Raw genomic sequence first — 22,231 nt, forward strand, 5'->3', positions numbered from 1 at the left:
AAGAGAGCAGATGAGGGCAGGGGGGCGGAAACACATCCACTTGCCGCCACTCTCCCCGCAGCCTCTTTGACTCTGTCCGGGCCCCCTTTGACTCGTATCAGAGCTGAGTTCTGGTGTCTTTTGGCTTCCCAAACTGGATGGATGAGGATGGGACTGCAGGTGGGGCTTTCAAGGATTGATGATATCCAGGGCTAGGAATAAGCCTGAATTTGGTTCCAGTATAAGAAAAAATTCTGGAATAGATATTCCGGGGCGAAGAGGTTTATGGGAGCCACAGGGACTGCAGGTTAGTGGAAGTGGTGGTATCCTTAGCCCAGAAGCATCAGGCTGGAGTGGGGCTGCACCACCCAGGTCTGCCCCCAGTCCCTGCTTTCTGCTGTCTCTTTGATTGTCAGCAGCTGCATCCTTGCCTCTCCTATTTTACTGTGCCTCAAGGCCTTGGGCCGCATGCCTGGAGTTGTCTTCTGTGGAGACGCTGCCTGGCCCCTTTCCACACCCTGGAAGGCCCGCTTGCTCACCACCGTGCCTGTTACTGCCTCTCCCTGAGAGCCTGCTCGCCTTGGGGTTGAGGCGACGAGAGCAGTGTGTGGGTGTAGTGGGGGTGAGTAGAGTCCACCGGCATTATGGTTTGAGTTTTTTGTTTTGTTTTGTTTTACTTTCAGCACTGATGATAACCTTGCAAGGTGTTAGGAAAGGGGCAGAGAAGAGGTGGGATTCGGCATGGGGAGGCTTTTGTTAGGAAAGGGGCAGAGAAGAGGTGGGATTCGCCATGGGGAGGCTTTTGATTCCCCCACACACTCCCTGGAAAAACGCAGGCTATCCCTTTGGTCTCTGAGTAAATGCCCGAATGCCTTACTGCTAACAAAACGCTTCAATAATGGATTGACTTCCCAGGCTGGTAACCCTTCCTAAGGTAGCTGCTGAAAGGATTGGCCAAGATTTTAGAGTAGTTACACTGTGGTGCTAATTATGTCATAAGTAGTGTATATCGTTTCAACATACTTTGCTTCTGCTGATGTGGTGGACATCTTCAAATTTATACATAATCATTGTGGTGTGGAATTGCAGTGCAGATCCCCTGAAGGTACATGCCTAGTTATATAGGCTTACGTCCAATAATGGATTTCATTTGCTAAGAGTGGTCACTTGTCCTTTGGTCTTAACCCAAGCTTCTTGTTCGGGAAACTAAAGGGCAAGAGTCGTGCAGGCCCAATCCTCAATTTCTCATATTAGTGAGGCTTTCTGTTCAGTCTCGCATTGAAGTTTGGTAAGAGTCCATGAGCCTAGAAGCAATATAGTTCACCAGTTCTGCTACCATCTGAAATTCTATCCTTGGAAACCATTCTCATTTTGTTAGAAATCTGCAGTTGTCTGTTTAAAACACAATTGCATTTGGAAGAAAGAATGGCATGAATTCTGAATAATTTTAATAAATAGAATTAGTTTGTGTTCATTTTTAAAGGGTGGTGAAATGACTTTAAGTAACATAATACTTGATAGAACTTTTCATTAATAATGTCTGGTTTAGTTTAAGTGGAGAGAGTAAAAGACCTGTGCAAGTGTATTATGGATATAAAGAAATTCTAAGGAAATTTGCTCTTTATATGTTACATTTTTATTCCAGGTACTAGAGGCATTTCTTTCAAGTTTCTGCAAGTCATGAGGGTGATTACATTTGGGAACAATTTCTCATCCATAATCTTTACTGTAATTCTTACAGCTAAAACATTTTCTCAAATATTTTGATTTTAGTATTTCTTGATTGATCATATTGCAGACCTTTGAGGAGTGGTTTGGTCAGTAACCATGGATATTTAGAGTGATCATTAACCAATTTGAAAAACTGAGATAATTGCATTTTGTTTTGAGGGGGGGCACTTTTATTTGCTCTTCCTTCAGTTCTGCTGAAGAATTTTATTGTTTTCCTTTGCTTTCCTGTGCTGTTTGTATTTTAGAATTACCTATGTACCAGCAGAACACTTAGAAGAGTACACAGCAACCTTAGGGCAGCAACCTGAAGGGACTGTGCCGGCAGATATGTTTTCTTCTTGCAGTGTCAGGTAAATATGCCATCCCCTAGGTCACTGCACCCAAATTTTTGAAGTCTTATCTAAGAAAAGTACTGAGACTGAACTTTGACCTATTTATTCAGTCACACCATTGTTAGATTGTTTTCAGGTTCCATGTTTTGAGCATTTCCACAGTACACTAAACTCCATATATCCTGACCCCAAAATGGGGCTCTAGTGTGAGGGGGCAGAAACACTTGCTGAATACGATTTGCCATTTTTATGTATATAGCTATGGACCAATGGCATATTATTGTTATAAGGCACATTCCACCTTTTGTACCCTCTAAAACCATCCAGTCTCTGCCTTTCATTTAAAGAGTCATGGTTTTCCTCTAGAAGTCATGGCAGATGTTTGGAAAAAAATGTAGTAACTCTGAATGTTTTCTAAATTGGAACATTGATTAAAAACAATAATTCAAGGCCATCCGGCTCTGAATTAAAATTTATAAAATGATTGTGTAAAGAGCACATCACCAACTGTGAATTGTTCTCTCCCAATCGCTTGGTACAGTGCTTTGCGTACAGTAAGAACTCAATAAATTCCATTGATTGATTACCTTCTGATATGTATGCACCAATGATAATGATATATCTATGTGATTACAAGATGGTTTGGTGCATTTTGATTGATAATAATTGTGGTATTTGTTAAGTGCTTACTATGTGCTAGACATTGTACTAAACGCTGGGATGGATACGAGCAAATCGGGTTGTACACAGTCCCTATCTCATGTGGGACTCACTATCTCAATCCCCATTTTACAGATGAGGGACCTGGGGCACAGAGAAGTAAAGTGACTTGCCTGACTTGGAGGGGTGGGGGAGAGAGGTGGCACCATGTTGAATTGTAATTCAACCCCTTCACCTCGGCCTTGGTAGAATTGATAGGCTACCCAGACAACTTTGTAAACTAACCCTTTACCTCTTATGAGAGAAGCAGCATGGCGTAGTGGATAGAGCACAGCCCTGGGAGTCAGAAGGTCATAGGTTCTAATCCCAGCTCTGCCAGTTGTCTGCTGTGTGGCCTTGGGCAAGTTACTTCACTTCTCTGTGCCTGTTACCTCATCTGTAAAATGGGGATTAAGATTGTGACTGTGTTCAACCTGATTTGCTTATGTCTGTCCCAGTGCTTAGTATAGTGCCTGGCACATAATGAGTGCTTAACAAATACCTATTATTATTATGCAAATCACATCTCCATTGAAGAATCATGTATGTATACACAGAGATATATATTTGTCCATTGTTTTTGAAGAAGATCTCACTGGTGAAATTTACGTATGAGTGTGTGGCTGAAAAGGCCAATGCAGGACCACAGCCCCCAAACTCAAATACATTAGATTACTAGCCTTGACTATTCTCTCTCCTTCTACATGATTATTCAATTAGTTACCAAATCCTTTGTTACATCTTCACCCCTTCCTTTCCACCCCAATTGCCGCCACACTGATCTAATCACTTATCATAGTCCCTGTAGAATATAAGCTCCTTATGGACCAGGATTGCATCTACTAACTTGGTTGTATGTACTTTCCCAAGCATTTAGTACAGTGCTCTGCACACAGTAAGTGCTTAGTAAATACTATTGACTCACCCTGCCTTCACAGCATGGCTAAAATCCTCCCCAGTGCTTTCAAGGATTTCTTTAGAAACTTGCTGGGAGCAGTCTGACACTTGCATCCACCCCTCCTATGCTCTCCTATACCCTCCTATGCCCTCCTCCTGCACTGCCACCATATTCACCTTCTTTCTTGAACTCACTTGGGGGCGGTGAGTGGGTGTCCCAATTGTAAACTTAATCAGTTGTATTTACTGAGTGCTTAATTGTGTATAGATCAAGACATCTGTACTTATATGTCCCGCTGTCACCTCAAACTTAACATGTCCAAAACAACTCCTTATCTTCCTACCCAAAATTCATTTATTCAGTCATATTTATTGAACATTTACTGTGTGCAGAACACTGTACTAAGTGCTTGAAAAGTACACTTCACCAATTCCTGCCCACACTGGGCTTATAGTCTAGAAGGGGGGAGACAGACATCAAAACAAGTAAACAGCTATCAATATAAATAAATAGAATTATAGATATATACACATTTAAGCAAGTAAACAGGCATTAATATAAATAAATAGAATTATAGGTATGTACATGTATGCATAAGTGCAGTGGGGTACAGGGAGAGAGCAAAGGGAATGAGTCAAGGTGACTCTGAAGGGAGGGGGAGCTGAGGATAAGAGGGGCTTAGTCTGGGAAGACCTCTTGGAGGAGGTGGCCTTCATTAGGGCTTTGAAGGGGGGAAGTGTGGTTGTTTGACAGATTTGAGGAGGGAGGGTGTTCCAGGACACGGGTAGGATGTCGGACAGGCCAGATTGAGGCACAGTGAGAAGGTTAGCACCAGAGGAGCAGAGTGTGTGGGCTGGGATGTAGAAGGAGAGAAGGGAAGAGAGGTAAGAAGGGGCAAGATGATGGAGAGGTTTGAAGCCAATAGTGAGTTTTTGTTTGATATGGATATTGATAGGCAACCACTAGAGATTTTTGAGGAGGGGGGTGACATGCCTTGAACATTTCTGTAGAAAGGTAATCCGGGCAGCAGAGTGAAGTATGGACTGAAATCCATACCTATCCTCCCCCTGATTTTTTTTATCACTGTATACATCACCACCATCCTTCCTATCTCACAAGCCTGTAACTCCTTGACTATTTATCACTATCAAACCTATCACTAAATCCTGTCAGTTCACCCTTGACATCATTGCTAAAATCCACCCTTTCCTTTCCGTCCAAACTGCTATCACATTAATCCAAACACTTATCCTGTCCTGCCTTGATTATTGCATCAGCTGCCTTGCTGACCTCCCTGCCTCCTATCTCTCCCTGTTCCAGCCCATATTTCACTCTGATGCCCAGATGATTTTTCTACAGAATTACTCAATCCATGTTTCCTCACTCCTCAGGAACCTCCAGTGATTGCCCTACCACCTCCACATCAGACAGAAGCTTCTTACCATAGACTTTAAAGCATTCACTCGCCTTGCCTCGTCCTACCTTATCTCCTTAATTTCCTTCTACAACACAGCCCTCACACTTTGCTTCTCTAATACCAACGTACTCACTGTACCTCGGTCTCGTCTATTGCACCGCCAATGCTTCACCCACATTCTGTCTCTGGCTTGGAACACTCTCTTCATATCTGATGGATTATCACTCTCCCCACCTGCAAAGTCTCATTAAAAGCCCAGCTACACCAAGAAGCCTTCCCCAACCAAGCCCTCATTTCTTCCACTCTCACTCCCTTCTGCGTCGCCCTTGCACTTGGTTTTGTACCCGTTATTCACTCTTCCCTTAGCCCCATAGCACTTATTTCATAGTCATAATTAATTCATTTATATTAATGTCTGACTCCCCCTCTGGGCGGCAACCGCATTGTAGGTTCATTATTTTATCCCCTCAGCACTTGATACAGTGTTCTGCACACAGTAAGTGCTTAAAAAATACGATTGATTGATTTGACTATGCATCAACCTCTCACTGACCTCCCTGCCTCCATCCTTGCCGCTCTCCAGTCCATGTTTCATGCAGCTGCCAGGATCATTTTTCTAGATAATTATTATTATTTTTTCCCCCACTTCTCTCTCTCTCCCACAGAAACCGCCAGTGTCTGCCTCTCCACTTCTACATCAAGCACAAACCCCTTATTTGCTTTAAGGAAGTCAATCAGCGCTCTCCCACCCTGACTTATCCTCACTTGTCTCCTGATACAGTCTGTCCTGCCCATTTTGATCTTCTAATAGCAACCTACTTATGGTGCTCACTCTCATCTCTTTTTGCCACCAACCCCTTGTTCATGCCCTCCCTCCTGTCTGAAACACCCTCCCCTTTTACATCTGACAGACCACTAATTTTCCCATTTTCAAAGCCCTAGTAAAATCCCCTTGCCTTCATGAAGCCTTCTGTGACTGATCTCTTAATTCCCCCCATTCTATTTTCCCTCCTTACTGCATCACCTGTGCACCTAAATCAGTTTCCCCTAAGCACTTTAAATACTCACTCCACCCTCCATCCCCGCCAAATTTACAAACATACTTTCTCACTGAATTACTTCCTCTCCCCTAATAGTTGTGAGTTATTTGAGGGCAAAGTGAGTGCCCATTCACTCTATTGTATTCTCTCTAGTGCTCAGTACAGTGCCCTGCCCAGATTAAGTGTTCAGTAAATACTTTTGATTGATTGAACATCCATAGGCTGGTCAAGCAGCTCTAGAAGCTGCTCGAAGGAGTTAAGTTGGGCAAGTTGAGGTGCTTCATTACCTCTCACAATCAATGAGGAAATCTGGTGCAGTATTTTTCTATTCTTTTTAGGCTTGACATAATTTCAGTTATCTAGTTACCCAGAGTTGTTTAGAGCATGAAGAATAATTTAAAACTTAAAACTACAGGAAAGCTAGGTAATATGTGAAATGGAGTGGAGAAAGTCTTTCTTGAAAACAACCGGAGACTGCATTTGCCAATATCTATAAATTATTAAAATGTAGTTAGGATTACCTTTTTTAAAAATCAAAATGGTTAAGATGAGTGGGTTTTGCTTCTATTGAAAGAGAAATATCCTGTTAAATGCAGCAATAATACCTTCTGGGTTAATGGAACAAAAGAAATGGGCTATTGCTCTTTGTCTCGGCAGTAGACTTGTCAACTGTGCTCTTCAATTACCTCCCCTACCTTTCCCTCTACTGCTAGATTGTCTACTGTGCTTTTCAGAAAGCTTTGAGCATTTATCTAAGCCAGATGAGAAAATGGGTTTGTATCGACTTTGCTCTCATTTTTGTGTATTTAGTGTGCAATCATTTGTAATTTTTCCACGAGGTAGAATCAACTGGTACTACTTAAGCAGGCATTAAAATATAATTTGAAACTTTAGTGCCATTTTCTTTGGCTATCTTGAATAAAAAGCTCTTCCTGAGGATGAAACTACCTTAAAGTCCATATTAACCCTCACTTTGAAACCCTAGAATATTTTGTTAGGTACTTGGCAAGAGCTTAATTGCAGCAGAGATTGAAAGGGGAACTCCAAACCCAGCATGTATTACAACAGACTTCCTATAAGGAAATGCATCATGCGTCTGGCGACTACAGATGGGTTGCAGCTGTACCATAAGCAATTTCAATCTCTCTCCGGTAGCAGAAAGGAAAACACTTGCAAAGGTTAAGATAAATTTTAGGAATAACTAACCTGAAATTGTTGATTCCACCTTTAAAAGCAGAGTTTCTTTTTAAATTATTTCATTGCTAGAAAACTCAGTTACGCTTTGCATCCATATCTTCAGATGAAATTCTTGGCGGATCAGTTTTACTTCAAGTTTTTGCCTATATCATTGCCAAATCGACTGTACAGCTAAGATGCTTCTGCCGCTTGCTGGGTGTTCTTTTTTCGATAGAAGTTAGTCTGGATTAAGGGTAGGTGGGACATTTTCAAGTGCTTTTTATGGGGTTTTAAAATACATTGTGTTTTAATATTTAACAGAGAAATTCCAGAACTACCAGAACGTGAAGAAGGAGAGGGAGAAGAAAGTGAACTTGAGAATGTGGTTTACAGTAATTGGAATCAGCCAAGGCGGTGAGTGTGATTTGTGTTAGTGGACATTCTCTGTGCTGTTGTTTTAGTAGAAGATTTTTGGGAGTCAAGGACTATTTAGAGAGAAAAATCATCAAAAATTGATACTGGCAATTACAGTAACAATTTGTGGAAGATTTCAGGGAAGCAGCATGCCCTAGGGGATGGAGCACGGGCCTGGAAGTCAGAAAGACCTGGGTTCTAATCCTGATCCACCCCTTGACTACTCTGTGACATTGGGCAAGGCACTTAATTTCTGTGTGCTTCAGTTACTTCATCTGTAAAAAGAGGATTAAGACAGTGAACCCCATGTGGGACAGGGATCGTGTTCAACCTGATTAGCTTGTATCTACCCCAGTGCTTAGAACAGGATTGACACATAGTAAGCACTAAACAAATATCATTAAAAAAAAATGTAGTAGGGAAACTTTTGCATATGCATGCTCTGAGAACATGTGCGCACTTTTCGCCAATACATTGTTTAGTTAGGAGTACAGCTAGATGAGTGGGAAAATGAAGAAAGCTTCCTCCTGAGGATAGACTGAATAGGTTAAGCCTCCCTTTCATCTAGCAAGGTAAAAGTGGTAAGGAACTGTAATTGAGGAAATCAAAATCATGAAAGATCTGGAAAGGGCCAATGCTGAATCACTGTTCACTAACTACCATAACATTAAAGCTTGGAGATGGTAGGTAAATATTTTTGATATACCTTATTTACTTGCACAAGTACTCAGTTTTTTTGTTTAATTTTTATTTATTAAAATAGAGGTAGGGCTACTAAATGGGTCATATGGAAATTAATTTGAGCAGTAAAAGATACAGGGGAAACAAAGAGGGGTGAAGGAAGTGGAAGGGTTAGAAGACACTTGAGATTCTGTCTCATGCTTCTATTTCCCACCCCCACAAGTGTTGCAGACAGTAGGCCTTCAATGAACTAGCCCTCCCTCCCTTCTCTTCTGCTCTAAAGCACACTTTTCAGTGAAGAAACTCCCTGATCTCTGGATCTTTTTCTGCCAAGAAATCACATTCTTACCCATTCCCTCTTCCCCAGGCTGGTGCCACTTTCATTACTTACAGTTGCATGGGTGAAAAAATAATCACCTCAAAAATTGGGGTGGGGGCAGTAGGTTGATGGAGGCAAATTATGCAGGTAAATATGGTACTTGTTCTCACTTGAATCCCAGTGGTTAATACCCTCCCAGAGTCACTGGGGTACTTCCACCTGTGGGCACAACTTCTTTAGTCTCTGCCCTGGTAGTTCATTTTGCTGGCCCTCAGCCTTCCTGGCAAATGCCAGGCTCCACTTCCATTCATCCCTTCAGAAGTTTAGCAGGCACTCTTCTCATGACCTAGGGTTTTGTCCCACTTCCCCCAGCCCCCTGCTCTTCGTTTAGATCCTCCCCTGGAATTGGCTGTATTTCAGCTGATGTTGCCAGGTTGAGAGATTGACATACCCAAAACTCCAATGCTGGCCACTCCCACGGATGTTCTATATTTTACACTTCCCATGGTAAATGGAAGGGTAGATATTTGCCAGACTAGTGTAAATATTGTTTTGACTTTTTTGTTTCCATAGAGTTGAGCTCTGGAGAGAACCCAGCAAATCCCTGGGCATCAGCATTGTTGGTGGACGAGGCATGGGAAGTCGGCTAAGCAATGGTGAAGTTATGAGGGGCATCTTCATCAAACATGTTTTGGAAGACAGCCCGGCTGGCAAAAACGGAACCTTAAAAACTGGAGATAGAATAGTGGAGGTAATCTACCAAGTGTCTTTTGTGTACTCTTTCTTTTCAGGTATAATCCTTTTTTCATGTAGATAGCATTTTTACATACAGATTTCCCTTCCCCACTGTGAGAGTTAGGTTCCCTAAAGTTTCATGGTGGATTGGCCAAACCAAAGTTTCAAGACAAGGGGTTAGGGACTCCACATCTTCTGCCACACTGGTGATATTCAAGAAGGATAAGGATTTAAAAAAGCCAAACGCATTCTAGGCCTGCTGATTCTAATGTAGTTTAAGCTATAAGTAAAATCACTTCAAATAGTTACTGTATTTTGTTGTGGAATTGCCCCATATTTTTGCAGACTTTTTGTTACATTTTAACATGGGTCATGGAAATTAAATCTAGTGGTAGAGGAGGATAAGATAAAAAAGGATGAATAAAGGAGTAGGTTAGTACATTGCTCTGCACCCAGTAAATATGATTGATTGAAAGGAAGAGAGAAGGAAAGTATGAGGGCATTTGAGGCTATGTCTCTCACTTTTTTATTTCACTCTCCCAAGTGCTGCATGAAATAGGGACTCAGTGGATTAACTATACCCTTGCACGGTAGTTACCCAGTTTTTTTGCATAATTTTTGTTCATTAAAAGAGAGGTAGGGCTATTAAATGGGTCATATGGAAATAAAGTTGAGCAATAAGGGAAGCAGGGGAGGAAAAAGGAGGGGTGAAGGAAGTGGAAGGTAAGAGGACACCTTAGACTGTGTCTCATATTTCTATTGCACTCCCCCAAGTGCTGCAGATAGTGGTCCTTTGTTGTTATCTTACCCTCCCCCTCGAGTGCCACCATCACTGTTCAGCTCATCTTTACCAAGGTCAGAGGCTACTCTTACCCCCGGCCCCATTGCAGATGAGCTACCCGGATCCGTGGCCTCCCTTCCTTGCTGTTTTCAGTGTGTGAATCACAGCTAAGTGTGAACCATGGTGGCTCTGACTCACCACTACTCCTGCTTTCCAATGATCTGAGTGGGCAGCAGCACCAAGCAGGGAACAAATATACTACTCTACAGTTATGTTAACTCTACTGGAGAGTCATCGAATTTTCAAAACTCCAATTATCACTATGTTTCCTACGTATATTAGGAACAGTTAGGAGAAATCACAGGGCACCAAAATGAAAAAAAATCTTTTATTTCTTCACCAAAAATCAGGATGGGGCTATTTTATAAGGATCTAATTGATAAGGGTAAGTATGGTACTATAATGTATACCATAGTCAAGTTAGTTCTCTAAAGTTTAATAGGTAATTTAATCCCATTATGCTTTGTGCTGTTACTCTATCAATAACTGCAGAGCATTATACAGGGAATTAATTGTAACTGTGAACTTTGGGAAATAGTTAACTTTAAAGTTATAATAAATTCCCTGTGTAAGGATAATAAACTACTGTTGTGTTCAGTCAGCTCTCTTAGCATGTGTTTTACCTATGCAGTTTGGATAGAACTCTGGTGGAGAATTAGGGAATGTTCTTCTAGTAAAACACATTTGTCTGAATAGAATGTGATGGAAGAACTGGATGTGGGCTTTCATGCAGCTTTGAAGGTGGTCATTCTTTTATGTCAGTTTCCTTAATGTGGGCTTCTCTAAGAATGTAACCCGTGTATGACTAGAAAACTAATTATGCATATGTACATGTATTTATACATTGAACACACACACAGATCTTCTGGGACATGTGAGAAGAATGGATGGAAGATAGATGACAACAGGTTACTCAAATAGCTACTGCATGGTGAACAGAAAAGGGGCATATGCAAGTTTGTGTGGGGCAGAATAGACAGTTGAAATATCTAGTAAAGCCCAGTCTCAAACTAGGGATAGAGTAGTGGTCTGAAGCACAACATGATTGGAGTGTCAGGGGGAGTGAAGGAAAGGTGTAGCTGGTGTGGAATGACAGATAGCATCCTGCATGGCCATGGAAAACCATGGGGAATAAAAATTTTATGCCGAAGTAATAATAATAATAATAATAATGTTGGTATTTGTTAAGCGCTTACTATGTGCAGAGCACTGTTCTAAGCGCTGGGGTAAACACAGGGGAATCAGGTTGTCCCACGTGGGGCTCACAGTCTTAATCCCCATTTTACAGATGAGGGAACTGAGGCACAGAGAAGTTAAGTGACTTGCCCACAGTCACACAGCTGACAAGTGGCAGAGCTGGGATTCGAACTCATGAGCCCTGACTCCAAAGCCCATGCTCTTTCCACTGCGCCAGTAGCCAAAATAATACTCAGAATTTGAAGAATATTCAAAACCATATTTAGAAAAGCAGTGGTTGGCAAGGAAAACACAGCCCAGTTTATCTCAAGCACTGTCTGGAAGAACTTCCACTCTCTTCTATTTAGATAGGTAGCAGACTGCACTTTCCAGTCAGTCAACCAGTGGTACTTATTGAGTGCTTACTGAGTGCAGAGCACTGTACTAAGTTCTTGGGAAAGACCTTGAAAATTGAGTTGATAGTTATGATTCCTGCCTACAGAGAGCATACTGCTAATCCAAAGACTTTGCTCTTAAAAATATTCTTTGGTCAGCCAGGTTCTTTTTAAAGAGAGCTACTACTCTTAACCCCTCTCAGGGTCACACTGGAGAGCTCCCAGTACTCTACCAGTCTCCACTACAGGGGGGAGAGTCAGGCAGAGGCATATCTGTTCCATTCCTTCCTAGCTTGAGGAAGGCAATCTGCTACAAGTCAAAACTCACCTGTGCTGGGCGGCAGTGGCATGGGAGAGAGTAAAGGGTGAAATCTCAAGTTTACTGCACGGAAGGAGGCAATGGTAAATCACTTCCATATTTTTATCAAGAAAACTCTACGGATACACTACCAGAATGATTGCAGATGGAGGTGGGGGGTTCTGGGAGAGATGTGCCCATGGTGTCACTGTGAGTCGAAGACAACTTGATGGCATAAGACAAGACAAGGCTACTCGAGAAAAAGAAATCTATTTCAAGTCCTAAAAAATATCAATTTCAAATTCTACAGCTGCATTTTCATCTTTGAAAAAGTGCATTGCATGAGATTAAATCTATCCTTATATGTAGACCTTCAGACCAAGACTTTTATTTGCCCTTTGTACATATCTAAGTTGTCTTTGTAGCTGCACACCAAATTTCTCCTCTTACAGTATGGTTCCCATTTCAAGTTATTTTAAAGTTGCCTAGGATAAAGGGAATCATTAAGCAGCATGTAGTAGCTCATCCCTAACTTTCAAACTAGTAGTAGGTAGTTGTTTTAAGAATGAAAAATCTTGCTGTTTCCACATTCAGGTAGGGGCATTATCTCTGCAGTGGTTAAATCTGCTAATTAATGAGAATAGTCACAATAGTTGAAAAAGACACTTCTTTCCAAAAAGTACTTTTTCTTTCCTTATATTTGTGGCTACTACTATCTTTGTTTTACAGCTATCACAATTGCAATCCCCAGAAGTGATCAAGTGAAATTTATTTTATTTTCTGAATAAGATTAGTAGTCAGCATTTCATACTACTTATTTCCTTTAGTTTACATCAACTTGTAAAATAGGCAAATTTTGATTCGGGACAAACCTTGAGCATTAAAGAAGCAAAACTAGCTTTCATTTGAAGGTTGTTTGTTCAAGAATGACTAACATATAAGCATGGCATCTTGTCTTTCAGCTTTTGTCATTTCCATTGCAAATCATTTGGAAAAACTAACCTTATTTTTTGAATTTTTTTATGTGCATTATACTAAAAAAAATATAGGCATACACCAATGAACACGTAAGCATACCCAAAGAGAAAATCTATTTAGCTCTTTTTGTGATTGTTCAGAAATAGGTTCCCTAGACAAATGTTTTCACAATGAAGGCTGTGAAGGAAATATTCCTTCATATCATGGAATGATATTGACATTTTAATTTTTGCAAGAAACTAGCTAGCAATGTAAGAAAAACACTTGTGTTTTCATGACCGTAGCTGATTAGAAATTCTGACTCAAAGATTACGAAGTCCAACAGCTTGTATCATATTTTGGATTAGGTTAAAAGCAAAATACATGTTCCTCAAAACTCAGGCCAACCAATTGCTCTGTTTATACATGTAGCTTCTTAAATTGCTAAGCTGAGGCCCTTCCATTGCAGGTGGATGGACTTGACCTCAGAGACGCAAGCCATGAGCAAGCTGTGGAAGCCATTCGGAGAGCAGGCAACCCTGTAGTATTTATGGTCCAGAGCATTATAAACAGACCAAGGGTAAGCATAAATAAATTGGGGGGCAGGCACACTATAGAAATAGTATGAGATGGGGAGTTTATTGAAGGGACAAGTTGGATATTTGAATGAGGACCCAAAAATCTGGAAGTCTTGTCCTATGAACTTTTATTCAGCATTCATCTAGAAATAGCTTTTAGAGTACTTTAACAAAATCTTGAAAATCTCTTTTGAAAAGTCACGCATAAGTATCCATTAATATTGACCATTCTTTTGCCATCACACTAGTGAGGAGTGAACACATTGATTGAAAGGCAGTGTAGCAATTCAGTGAAAGCACTTAAAATGCCTCCCAGGGCACTTTGCTTTTTTAATACCATGCTCTAAACTGAATTCTGTGCTAATCAAATGCCTTAATCACCCTGTGAATGAATTATATTATAGCTATATGCACCTCTTTAAACTAAACTTCCTCACTGCAGAGTCTTTGTAAGCTGCATGTTTATTTACTAGTCATTTCATAACTTTTGTTTCCCAGCCAGGGTCTCTGTATAACTCTCCATCTTCATCTGCTCTCAGTGGGCAGAAGCCTGCTAACCCATTTTACCATCAGTCATCTCAGGTAAAGTTGCTTCATGAACACCCCCAAACCTTTTAATAACTATTGATTAGAGGCTACTAAATGGAATATTGTACATTTGCAATTTGAGGGTCAAGATTGGTACTGTTTAATGAGCACTAAAGAGTCAAATGATACTCAACACATCAAAGATTTTACAAGGAAAACAGCGGTATTTTGTCTCCTTTGAATAACATACTCTGATAAAATTTAGGTTTTAGAAATATCCACATGACTAATTGTAAGGTTAAGGTATCACCAGCCTAATTTTCACATTAGATAATTTATTGTAGCTTTCTTTGTAGTGAAGGTTTTAAAGAAACAATTGCAAAGTTTTAAAAAATCAGATGATATTTTGTTTTAAAATAACTTGAGCATACTGTAGGTCCTATTTTTATATAATAATCTTATTAACTAGATCCACACAGGATCAAAGAGCTCTAAAGATGATTCATTTTCAGAAATTTTGCATAAAAGTGAGGGACTCCATTTCTCCCATCACTTCCTCTTCTTTCCTCCCCCAGTTGGAGCGTTTGGAATGCAGGGCTGAGTTAACTGTGATAAATGAATTTAGCGGTTCCAAATTTAAGCCGTTATGTCCACACCTGTAATTTATAACTATTCTGCTGTTTCCTGTGAAGTAGTAATTATATATTCAGATGAGCAAATCTGCCAAATGGTACTGTTGTAACATTATGCATTTCATAAAAATGATTTCAGCTTGTTTAAATTACTGCACACCCCTTTGCAGTTGTATTTCCATTTGTTGTGTTAAAACATGAACTCAGCATGATAATTTCAGTAGCAATCTGTTTAGGATAAAGTTTAGAGTTTATTTTTTTTTAGTTCCCATCTATCTAGGAAAAATTAATTAGAATTATAAAATAATGGTTTGACTTTCAAAGTTTCACATTTCTTAAAATGACCTTTCAAAAAGTGACCCACCATTGCCAATATTTCTTCCCAGTTGCTTTCTGCTGCATAGATAAGAGTTCAGAATCTTTATACTGAAAGACCCAATGTGGCCATGATGGCTGGAGAACTATAGTGAAGTATATTCTGAGTTGCCAATCTGATGATGGTGATGATGATGATGGTAGTTGTTAAGTGCGCTTACTATATGTCAAGCACTGTTCTGGGGTAGAGAAAAGCTAATCAGGTTGGACACAGTCCTTGTCCCACATGGGGTTCACAGTCTTAATTGCCATTTTACAGATGAGGTAACTGAGGTCCAAAAAAGTGAAATGACCTGCTCAAGGTCACACAGCAGACATGGACCCAGAGTAGAATCGAGGTCCTTCTCACTCCCAGGCCCGTGTTCTATCCACTGGCCACATTGCTTCCCCATTATGTTTGCCATACTCTTGTTTTTAGTCTCCATTCTTGAGAGACGTTTATTGTTCTAAAAATGTCAAGCTGGAAGGGTCACTTTTGTGGGAATTCAACTAGTTAATTTTGGAAACTTTGAAGGTGTTGTTTATGATGCATTTTTCTTTTTATTCAATGATCTGCTTAGCCTTGGCCACTTTCACATTTCTTGTAGCTCCAAGGAGCATTGTAGTTAGAATAATATATCCATTATTGGTGAGGAAAACTTCAGGTTTATCTTACTGGCAGTATTTTCTATGCAGACCTGACATGACTGAAATTGATTGTTTTTAGATATGGCCAAAAGTCTATCTGATGTTTCCATGGATTATGCTTCATGAATCCTCAAGCATGACCATTAATACACTGACACATTTTTTGGCCAGTTGTCCATTCCATAAACAGATCCTGCCAATTTTATAAAGGACCAAAGTGTTTTTTGTTTTGGTTTTTTTTTTGTCTGTGATTTTTTTCCCCCTATTAATAATCCTCTTGCTCCTCAACAACCCTCAAGGCTACAAACATAAATTGATTTTTCAGTAAGAAATCTGTTCATCTGTACATTTTTATAATATCTAGGATTTCATAATCATACAGTTCAGGAAAAGCCAAATGCTATCTTCCCTTGATATTAAAAATACAAATTTGGAATTGCTAGAAAGTGCTGTTTCTGCTATCAAATGGTGATTAGTGTCCTACGTAATGTTCATTTTTTTTAAGGCACTAAACGGTAACCTTAACCCACAAGATTCTATATACTACACTGTCTTGAACACTGACCTTTTAAAAAAAATAATTCATGTATCCTATAGAGAATTTAATAACCTTGTGTGAGAGAGATAGCTTTTCCCTGTTTAGAGGTTTGTGTTTAACCATCTCTATTTCGGAGAAGCAGCGTGGATCAGTGGAAAGAGCCCGGGATTTGGAGTCAGAGGTCATGAGTTCGAATCCCAGCTCTGCCACTTGTCAGCTGTGTGACTGTGGGCAAGTCACTTAACTTCTCTGTGCCTCAGTTACCTCATCTGTAAAATGGGGATGAAGACTGTGAGCCCCACGTGGGACAACCTGATTCCCCTGTGTCTACCCCAGCGCTTAGAACAGTGCTCTGCACATAGTAAGCGCTTAACAAATACCAACATTATTATTATTACTTAAATGTGCCATGAATGTACTTGATGGATTCCCATTTTTGAAGCGTAGTGTCATTTTGGTGAATGGAATAGAGTTAAGAAGAACAGATGTTCCATTTACCCTCTTTCATTTCCCTTCCCAATCTTTTAAGTGGGGAGCAAGCAATGGGGGAGAAAGCAGGGGATATAAGGTACAAGAGTCTTGTGACGCAAGCTGCATCTTGTATTTGAATGCTATATGTCATAGATATTTCAAGATGTTTGATTATATATTGTACACTCTAAATTATATTTTTTGCTTGCCAAGAAAGATTTTTTTTTTAAAAAAAAAATAGCAAAACTATTTAGGATTAAAATGGATTTTAAATGTCAGGATGTTTTCCCTGAACAACACATTCAGAAAAGATAGTTTGGAGGGGAAAAAAGGAGAAAAATCAATCAATCAAATGTATTTATTAAGCACTTACAGTGTGCAGAACACTGTACTAAGTGCTTGAGAGAGTGCAATATAACAGTGTTGGTAAATATGTTCCCTGCCTCCAAGAAGTTTACAGTCCAGAGGGGGAGAAAGTGGACTGTGCTGTGGAATTAAGTCTACAGAAATCATGAAATTCCAAATTCTAACCAGCAGCCAGCCTCACTTTCTGCTTATGCATTTTCAATAGTATTGGCTTATAGGATATTACAGGTGCATAACAAAATTAATCAGCCACGTTCTAAAGGTCTGTTTGCTTATTCACAGAACACTTAACTCCACTAAATTCAACAAGACATGTTCTCTCAGGCTTCTTAAAGGAAAATGTCTTCCATGTGACAGAAAAAAAAAATACGTATTCAACTTTTGATTATTCTGTTTTCAAACACAAACACCTTTCGGAAGCAATTTTAAGAAATAGGATTGATTCCATCTGTGGTGATGTACTTCCTCCAAAGTAATCTACCAAAGGTTTCCTTATAAAGTTATAAGATATATGGTCACATTGAAACTTTACAGGAAGCAAACATTGTTATGAGGATAAAACAATCCGGTGGCCACAAAGTAATTTTGTTGTATATGGTAAATTTGCAAGTGATGTGTTATTTGTATAGTTCACACCTAACACACAATAAGTTGAAATGCATCAAGGAGTGTTGCCAAACTCCCCAAATCTTATTTTGAAATTAACTGTGTGTTGAGATTAGCTCCTCTTATGTTTTCCTTTTAGAAATCCCTTTTGCCTTCCTTGCCACACAGCCTTTACTCTAAGCCCATCTTCAGCAGCACTAATCCATTCGCTGATTTTCTCCAGTTCAACACTGACAAGGTTGGATGATGCCATTGCCTTTCTTTTCCTGAAGGTTATGTGTGTTAATGCTTTGTTACTACTCCAGTGCCTTCCTCAGTTTACAGTGTACCAAATTTGGTCAATAACAAAAAGTGTGTATTAGCATGCAAATTTTCTAAGCAAATTGTCTATATATGTATGTCTGCCAGAGTAGATTCATTTTAACTGCTAAGATTAGATGGTTCCTCGGAACAATAAAGTGGAACGTGAGTCTCTGTATGTCTGTCCTGTCTTTTTGTTGGGTTTAATTTTCTGACAACGTTGTAATCTTCAAAGAATTGGCAACATTTACTGTGTAGACAAGCCTTATTCATTGAAATCATGCATGAGAATATTATTAGACTTAGTCTTTTAAGGAGTATCTTCTGTGACTAATTTTAATAATTTAGGGGAATTTTCTATGATTGCACTTTATGAATCTTTATGCAGTTAATTATAAAATGGAGTGCAATCATAACAAGGTCTGGATCTGAAACCAGGGATCAAAGTCTTTGAAAAGGAATGAGTTTTATGTATCTAGAAACACATAAAAACTTCCATTTGAAAATTAACGTAAAAATGTAAAATGTCAGTTGATTTTTTTTATTTTTATGAATGTCTATAATCATTTTGGAATGGAAGGGTTCTATTTGTCCTCTAGACTGTCAGTAAACACTTTCTGAATAGCCAAGAGATTTTAGTCCACCTGTAATGAAATGTCATATGTGAAATGCTGTTCAGAATATAGGCTTATATGCATTTTCAAAGATGTAATACATGGAATACTGTTTTCTATTACTGTAGGCTATACAGAATCCAAGTAAAGTTACCTTCCGTTGTTCCCCAACTAACCCTTTTGCTCCCACACCATTTAAGGTTTGTCTTGATGTTTAAATTGAATTCATAAGTGGGTGTTTCACTCTGTCTCTGCTGTATGTTTTGTATTTCTTTTTCTCTTTGTTCATGCATGTAATAATTTCACTTTTTTCCTCATTTTCTTCTATTCCCCTCTAAGAAAAATCTTCATTTTCTAATAATATTAGACTATTACCAGACAAATGTTTCTTGAGTTTCCAAGTGCTTGTTTTTTCCTTTGTAAAATACCTTAGTTAATAACAACTATGGTATTAAGTGTTTACTATATATCAAGCACTGTTCTAAGCACTGGAGTAGATACAAGTTAATCAGGTTGGACACGATCCCTGTCCCATATAGGGATCACAGTCTAAGTAGCAGGAAGAGCAGGTATTGAATTCCCCATTTTACAGATGAGGAAACTGAGGCACAGAAAAATTAAGTGACTTGCTCTAGGTCAAACAGCAGACAAGTTGCAGAAGCGGAATTAGAACCCAGGTCCTCTGATTCCCACACCCATGCTCTGCGCACTAGGTCATGCTGCTATCTGTCATTACCATAAAAAGCATGTTTTACAACAATGAGTATTGTACAAAGGGAAAGGGAAACAACCCTAATCAGAGAAATAGTGTGACGTGACTATCAGATTGATTCATGTAATTTAATGAATGAAACGCAGGGCTTATTCTCCTCAGAGATGTTAAGATATTGTGAAAGTACACGAAGTTCATTTTCTTAATTCACAGCTGAAATTTAAAATACCAGTGACCTTTAGATGAGCCTGAGCAAAAATTAAGGAAGTACCTGCTTGAAAAGAAAAGTGCTGTAATAAGCAGCGCACGTCAAAGGCTGTTCAGTCCTACAAAATAGCATCCACGCAGAAGGCATATCCAGTCAGCGATTCGTTCACAGATATGTCAACATTTTTTCAGAATTCTGAGTGTGACCTTTGTTTTCTCCAGTCAATCAATGGCATTTATTAAGAACTTCCTGCATGCAGAGCACTATACAGTACAATGGAATAAATAAACATGATTCCTGCAAAGTGCTTACAATTTAGATGGGGCAACAGACAGTAAAATAATTATAAAAGTATACAAAAGTACTGTACCTGATTTTCTTCTCTGGTTTTTATTTTCAAGGAACAGAAAAGCGTGTGTGTGTGTGTACATATATATATATGCGTGTGTGTGTGTATATATGTATAATATATCCTACTTATGCATGCACACATATTTGGATCAGGAAAAAATATCAAAACATATTCCTACTAGACATCTTTCTTAGGCTGGGCTATTAGTAGAACTTTAATATTGAAATTAATTTTGTGATTTCATGATTTTCCAAATTCCTAAGCTGTTTATCCTGGGCAGAATTTCTGGAGGTTATCAGGCTTGAAATTTATTTAAACCCTTCTACCCAATCTAAGAAATATTAACGTTTATCTCTTTTCTACCCAGAAAAAAATATCAGTGAAAAACAAAAGTATAATTTGCTGTAGCAATTAATACCCTTCTTAATATTATTATTATTATTATTATTAAGAAGGGTATTAATAGCTACAGCAAATTATGGTACATAAGTATGGTATGTAAGTGCTTATTATGTGCCAAGCACTATACTAAGTGCAGGGGTAGATACAAGATAAGTTGGTCACAATCTCTGTCCCACATGGGGCTCACAGTCTAAGTAGGAGGGAGTAGGATTAACCCCCACAGTAAGTGATCAGTAAATACTCTTGAGTGATTGATCCCCATTTTACAGATGAGGAAACTGAGACACAGAGAAATTAAGTGACTTGCCCAAAGTCACACAGCAGACAAGTGGCTTACTTGAGAATGCAGGTCCTCTGACTCCCAGGCCTGTGCTCTTTCCACTGTGCCACTCTGCTTCATAAGAAATAGAGATTTAGATTTCTTTATGTTACGCCTTTCATGGAAAGAACTTTCATGCGTATTATCTTGCATTCCTGTAAGGAAGAGGCTGCTATTATTATCATCCCCTTTTTACAGTTGGGGAAATCAGCACAGCAGGGGGTTGGGATTTCACAGGAATACGTCAGTTTTGGAACCAGGCTTCAAACCAGAGCTGACTGAATCTCAGTGCATTATTCTATCCACTAGAGCAAGGATTTACAATCAAAACATTTTGCTTTGCCAATTCTCAGAAAGGCCTGGAAGGGAAGCAAGAGAAGCAAACCCAGATACCCGAATAGTCAAAGCTCTCCTACAATCAGTCATTTGTATTTATGGAGCCCTTACAGAGTACGATACTTAGTACTTGTGAAAATACAGTAGAGTTAGAAATGATTCTTGTCCCTAAGGCATACGTGTTCTAGTGGGGGAAACATAGACTCTGAATTGTATGCTTCTTGAGGGCAGGAATCATGTCTGCCAACTCTACTGTACTCTCCCAAGCACTTAATACAGTGCTCTGCACACAGTAAATGCTCAACAAATATCACTGATGAATTGATTGTTAGGTTGTAGGGAGCAATACAGTTTACGGTACTTTTCATCATTCGTGTAACTGAAAGCTTTACCACTATTCAGAAATGGGTATTTGTGCCTCATCAGCATGTATTTATTCATTCAATTATATTTATTGAACGCTTACTCTCTGCAGAGCACTGTACTAAGCACTTGGATCTACCACCATCTGGAGAGCTGGGTGAGAAAGAATAACCATTTCACCGTGGTTTGGAGGCTACCTATTTCAAGCCTGTATCATAGGTTAATCAGTAAAATCATTTCAATAAGAGATCTACAGGTTCAGTTTCCTTGAATGATTACCCTGAAAGGTGGAGTGGAAGAAGAAGCAGTGTGGCCTACGGGAAAGAGCACTGGCCTGGCAGTCACAGGACCTGAGTTTACCACTTGTCTGCTTTACCACTTGTCTGCTGGGCAAGTCACTTAACTTTTCTGTGCCTCAGTTACCTCAACTGTAAAATGGGGAGTAAGACTGTGAGCCATATGTGGGACAGGGACTATGTCCAACCCGGTTATCTTATGTCTACCTCAGCACTTAGCACAGTGACTGGAACATAGTAAGCACTTAACAAATACCATAATAAAAACTACAAAATTAGAAAAAGGACAGAAAGATCTTCCATGCTTCCTGAACTCACCCATTGCAGTTACAGTGAGATGAGAAGTTTTAATGGTAGAATTTTCTTAAGCAAGTTTGTGATATTAACCATTTCACCCTTCAAATTTAAATGCTTCCAGAACTTAAAAAAATGACCCATATAGTTTCACTAATTTGGGCTCAGAATGGCAGCCATGCTGTTAGTACATTTTGGGTATGAATTCAAATTGCCTAATATTGTA

General features: G+C 39.4%; 1 protein-coding gene across 20 annotated transcripts in view; it reads left to right on the plus strand.

Annotated features, from left to right (window-relative positions):
* The window catches only part of MPDZ (multiple PDZ domain crumbs cell polarity complex component), a 193,465-nt gene that overhangs the window by 94,170 nt on the left and 77,064 nt on the right, over positions 1-22,231 (plus strand). For 6 of the 20 annotated variants that reach the window (XM_039910725.1, XM_039910726.1, XM_039910735.1 and 3 more), the window contains 7 exons: positions 1,956-2,060; positions 7,594-7,686; positions 9,260-9,437; positions 13,558-13,668; positions 14,165-14,248; positions 17,949-18,047; positions 18,852-18,923. In XM_039910725.1, coding sequence (XP_039766659.1) covers positions 1,956-2,060; positions 7,594-7,686; positions 9,260-9,437; positions 13,558-13,668; positions 14,165-14,248; positions 17,949-18,047; positions 18,852-18,923 — 742 coding nt within the window. The remainder of the gene's footprint in view (positions 1-1,955; positions 2,061-7,593; positions 7,687-9,259; positions 9,438-13,557; positions 13,669-14,164; positions 14,249-17,948; positions 18,048-18,851; positions 18,924-22,231) is intronic. The other 14 variants (XM_039910737.1, XM_039910738.1, XM_029055040.2 and 11 more) reach the window with 7 other exon arrangements.

The sequence above is a fragment of the Ornithorhynchus anatinus genome, chromosome X5 (assembly GCF_004115215.2).
Source record: "Ornithorhynchus anatinus isolate Pmale09 chromosome X5, mOrnAna1.pri.v4, whole genome shotgun sequence".
NCBI classification, from domain to species: Eukaryota; Metazoa; Chordata; class Mammalia; order Monotremata; family Ornithorhynchidae; genus Ornithorhynchus; species Ornithorhynchus anatinus.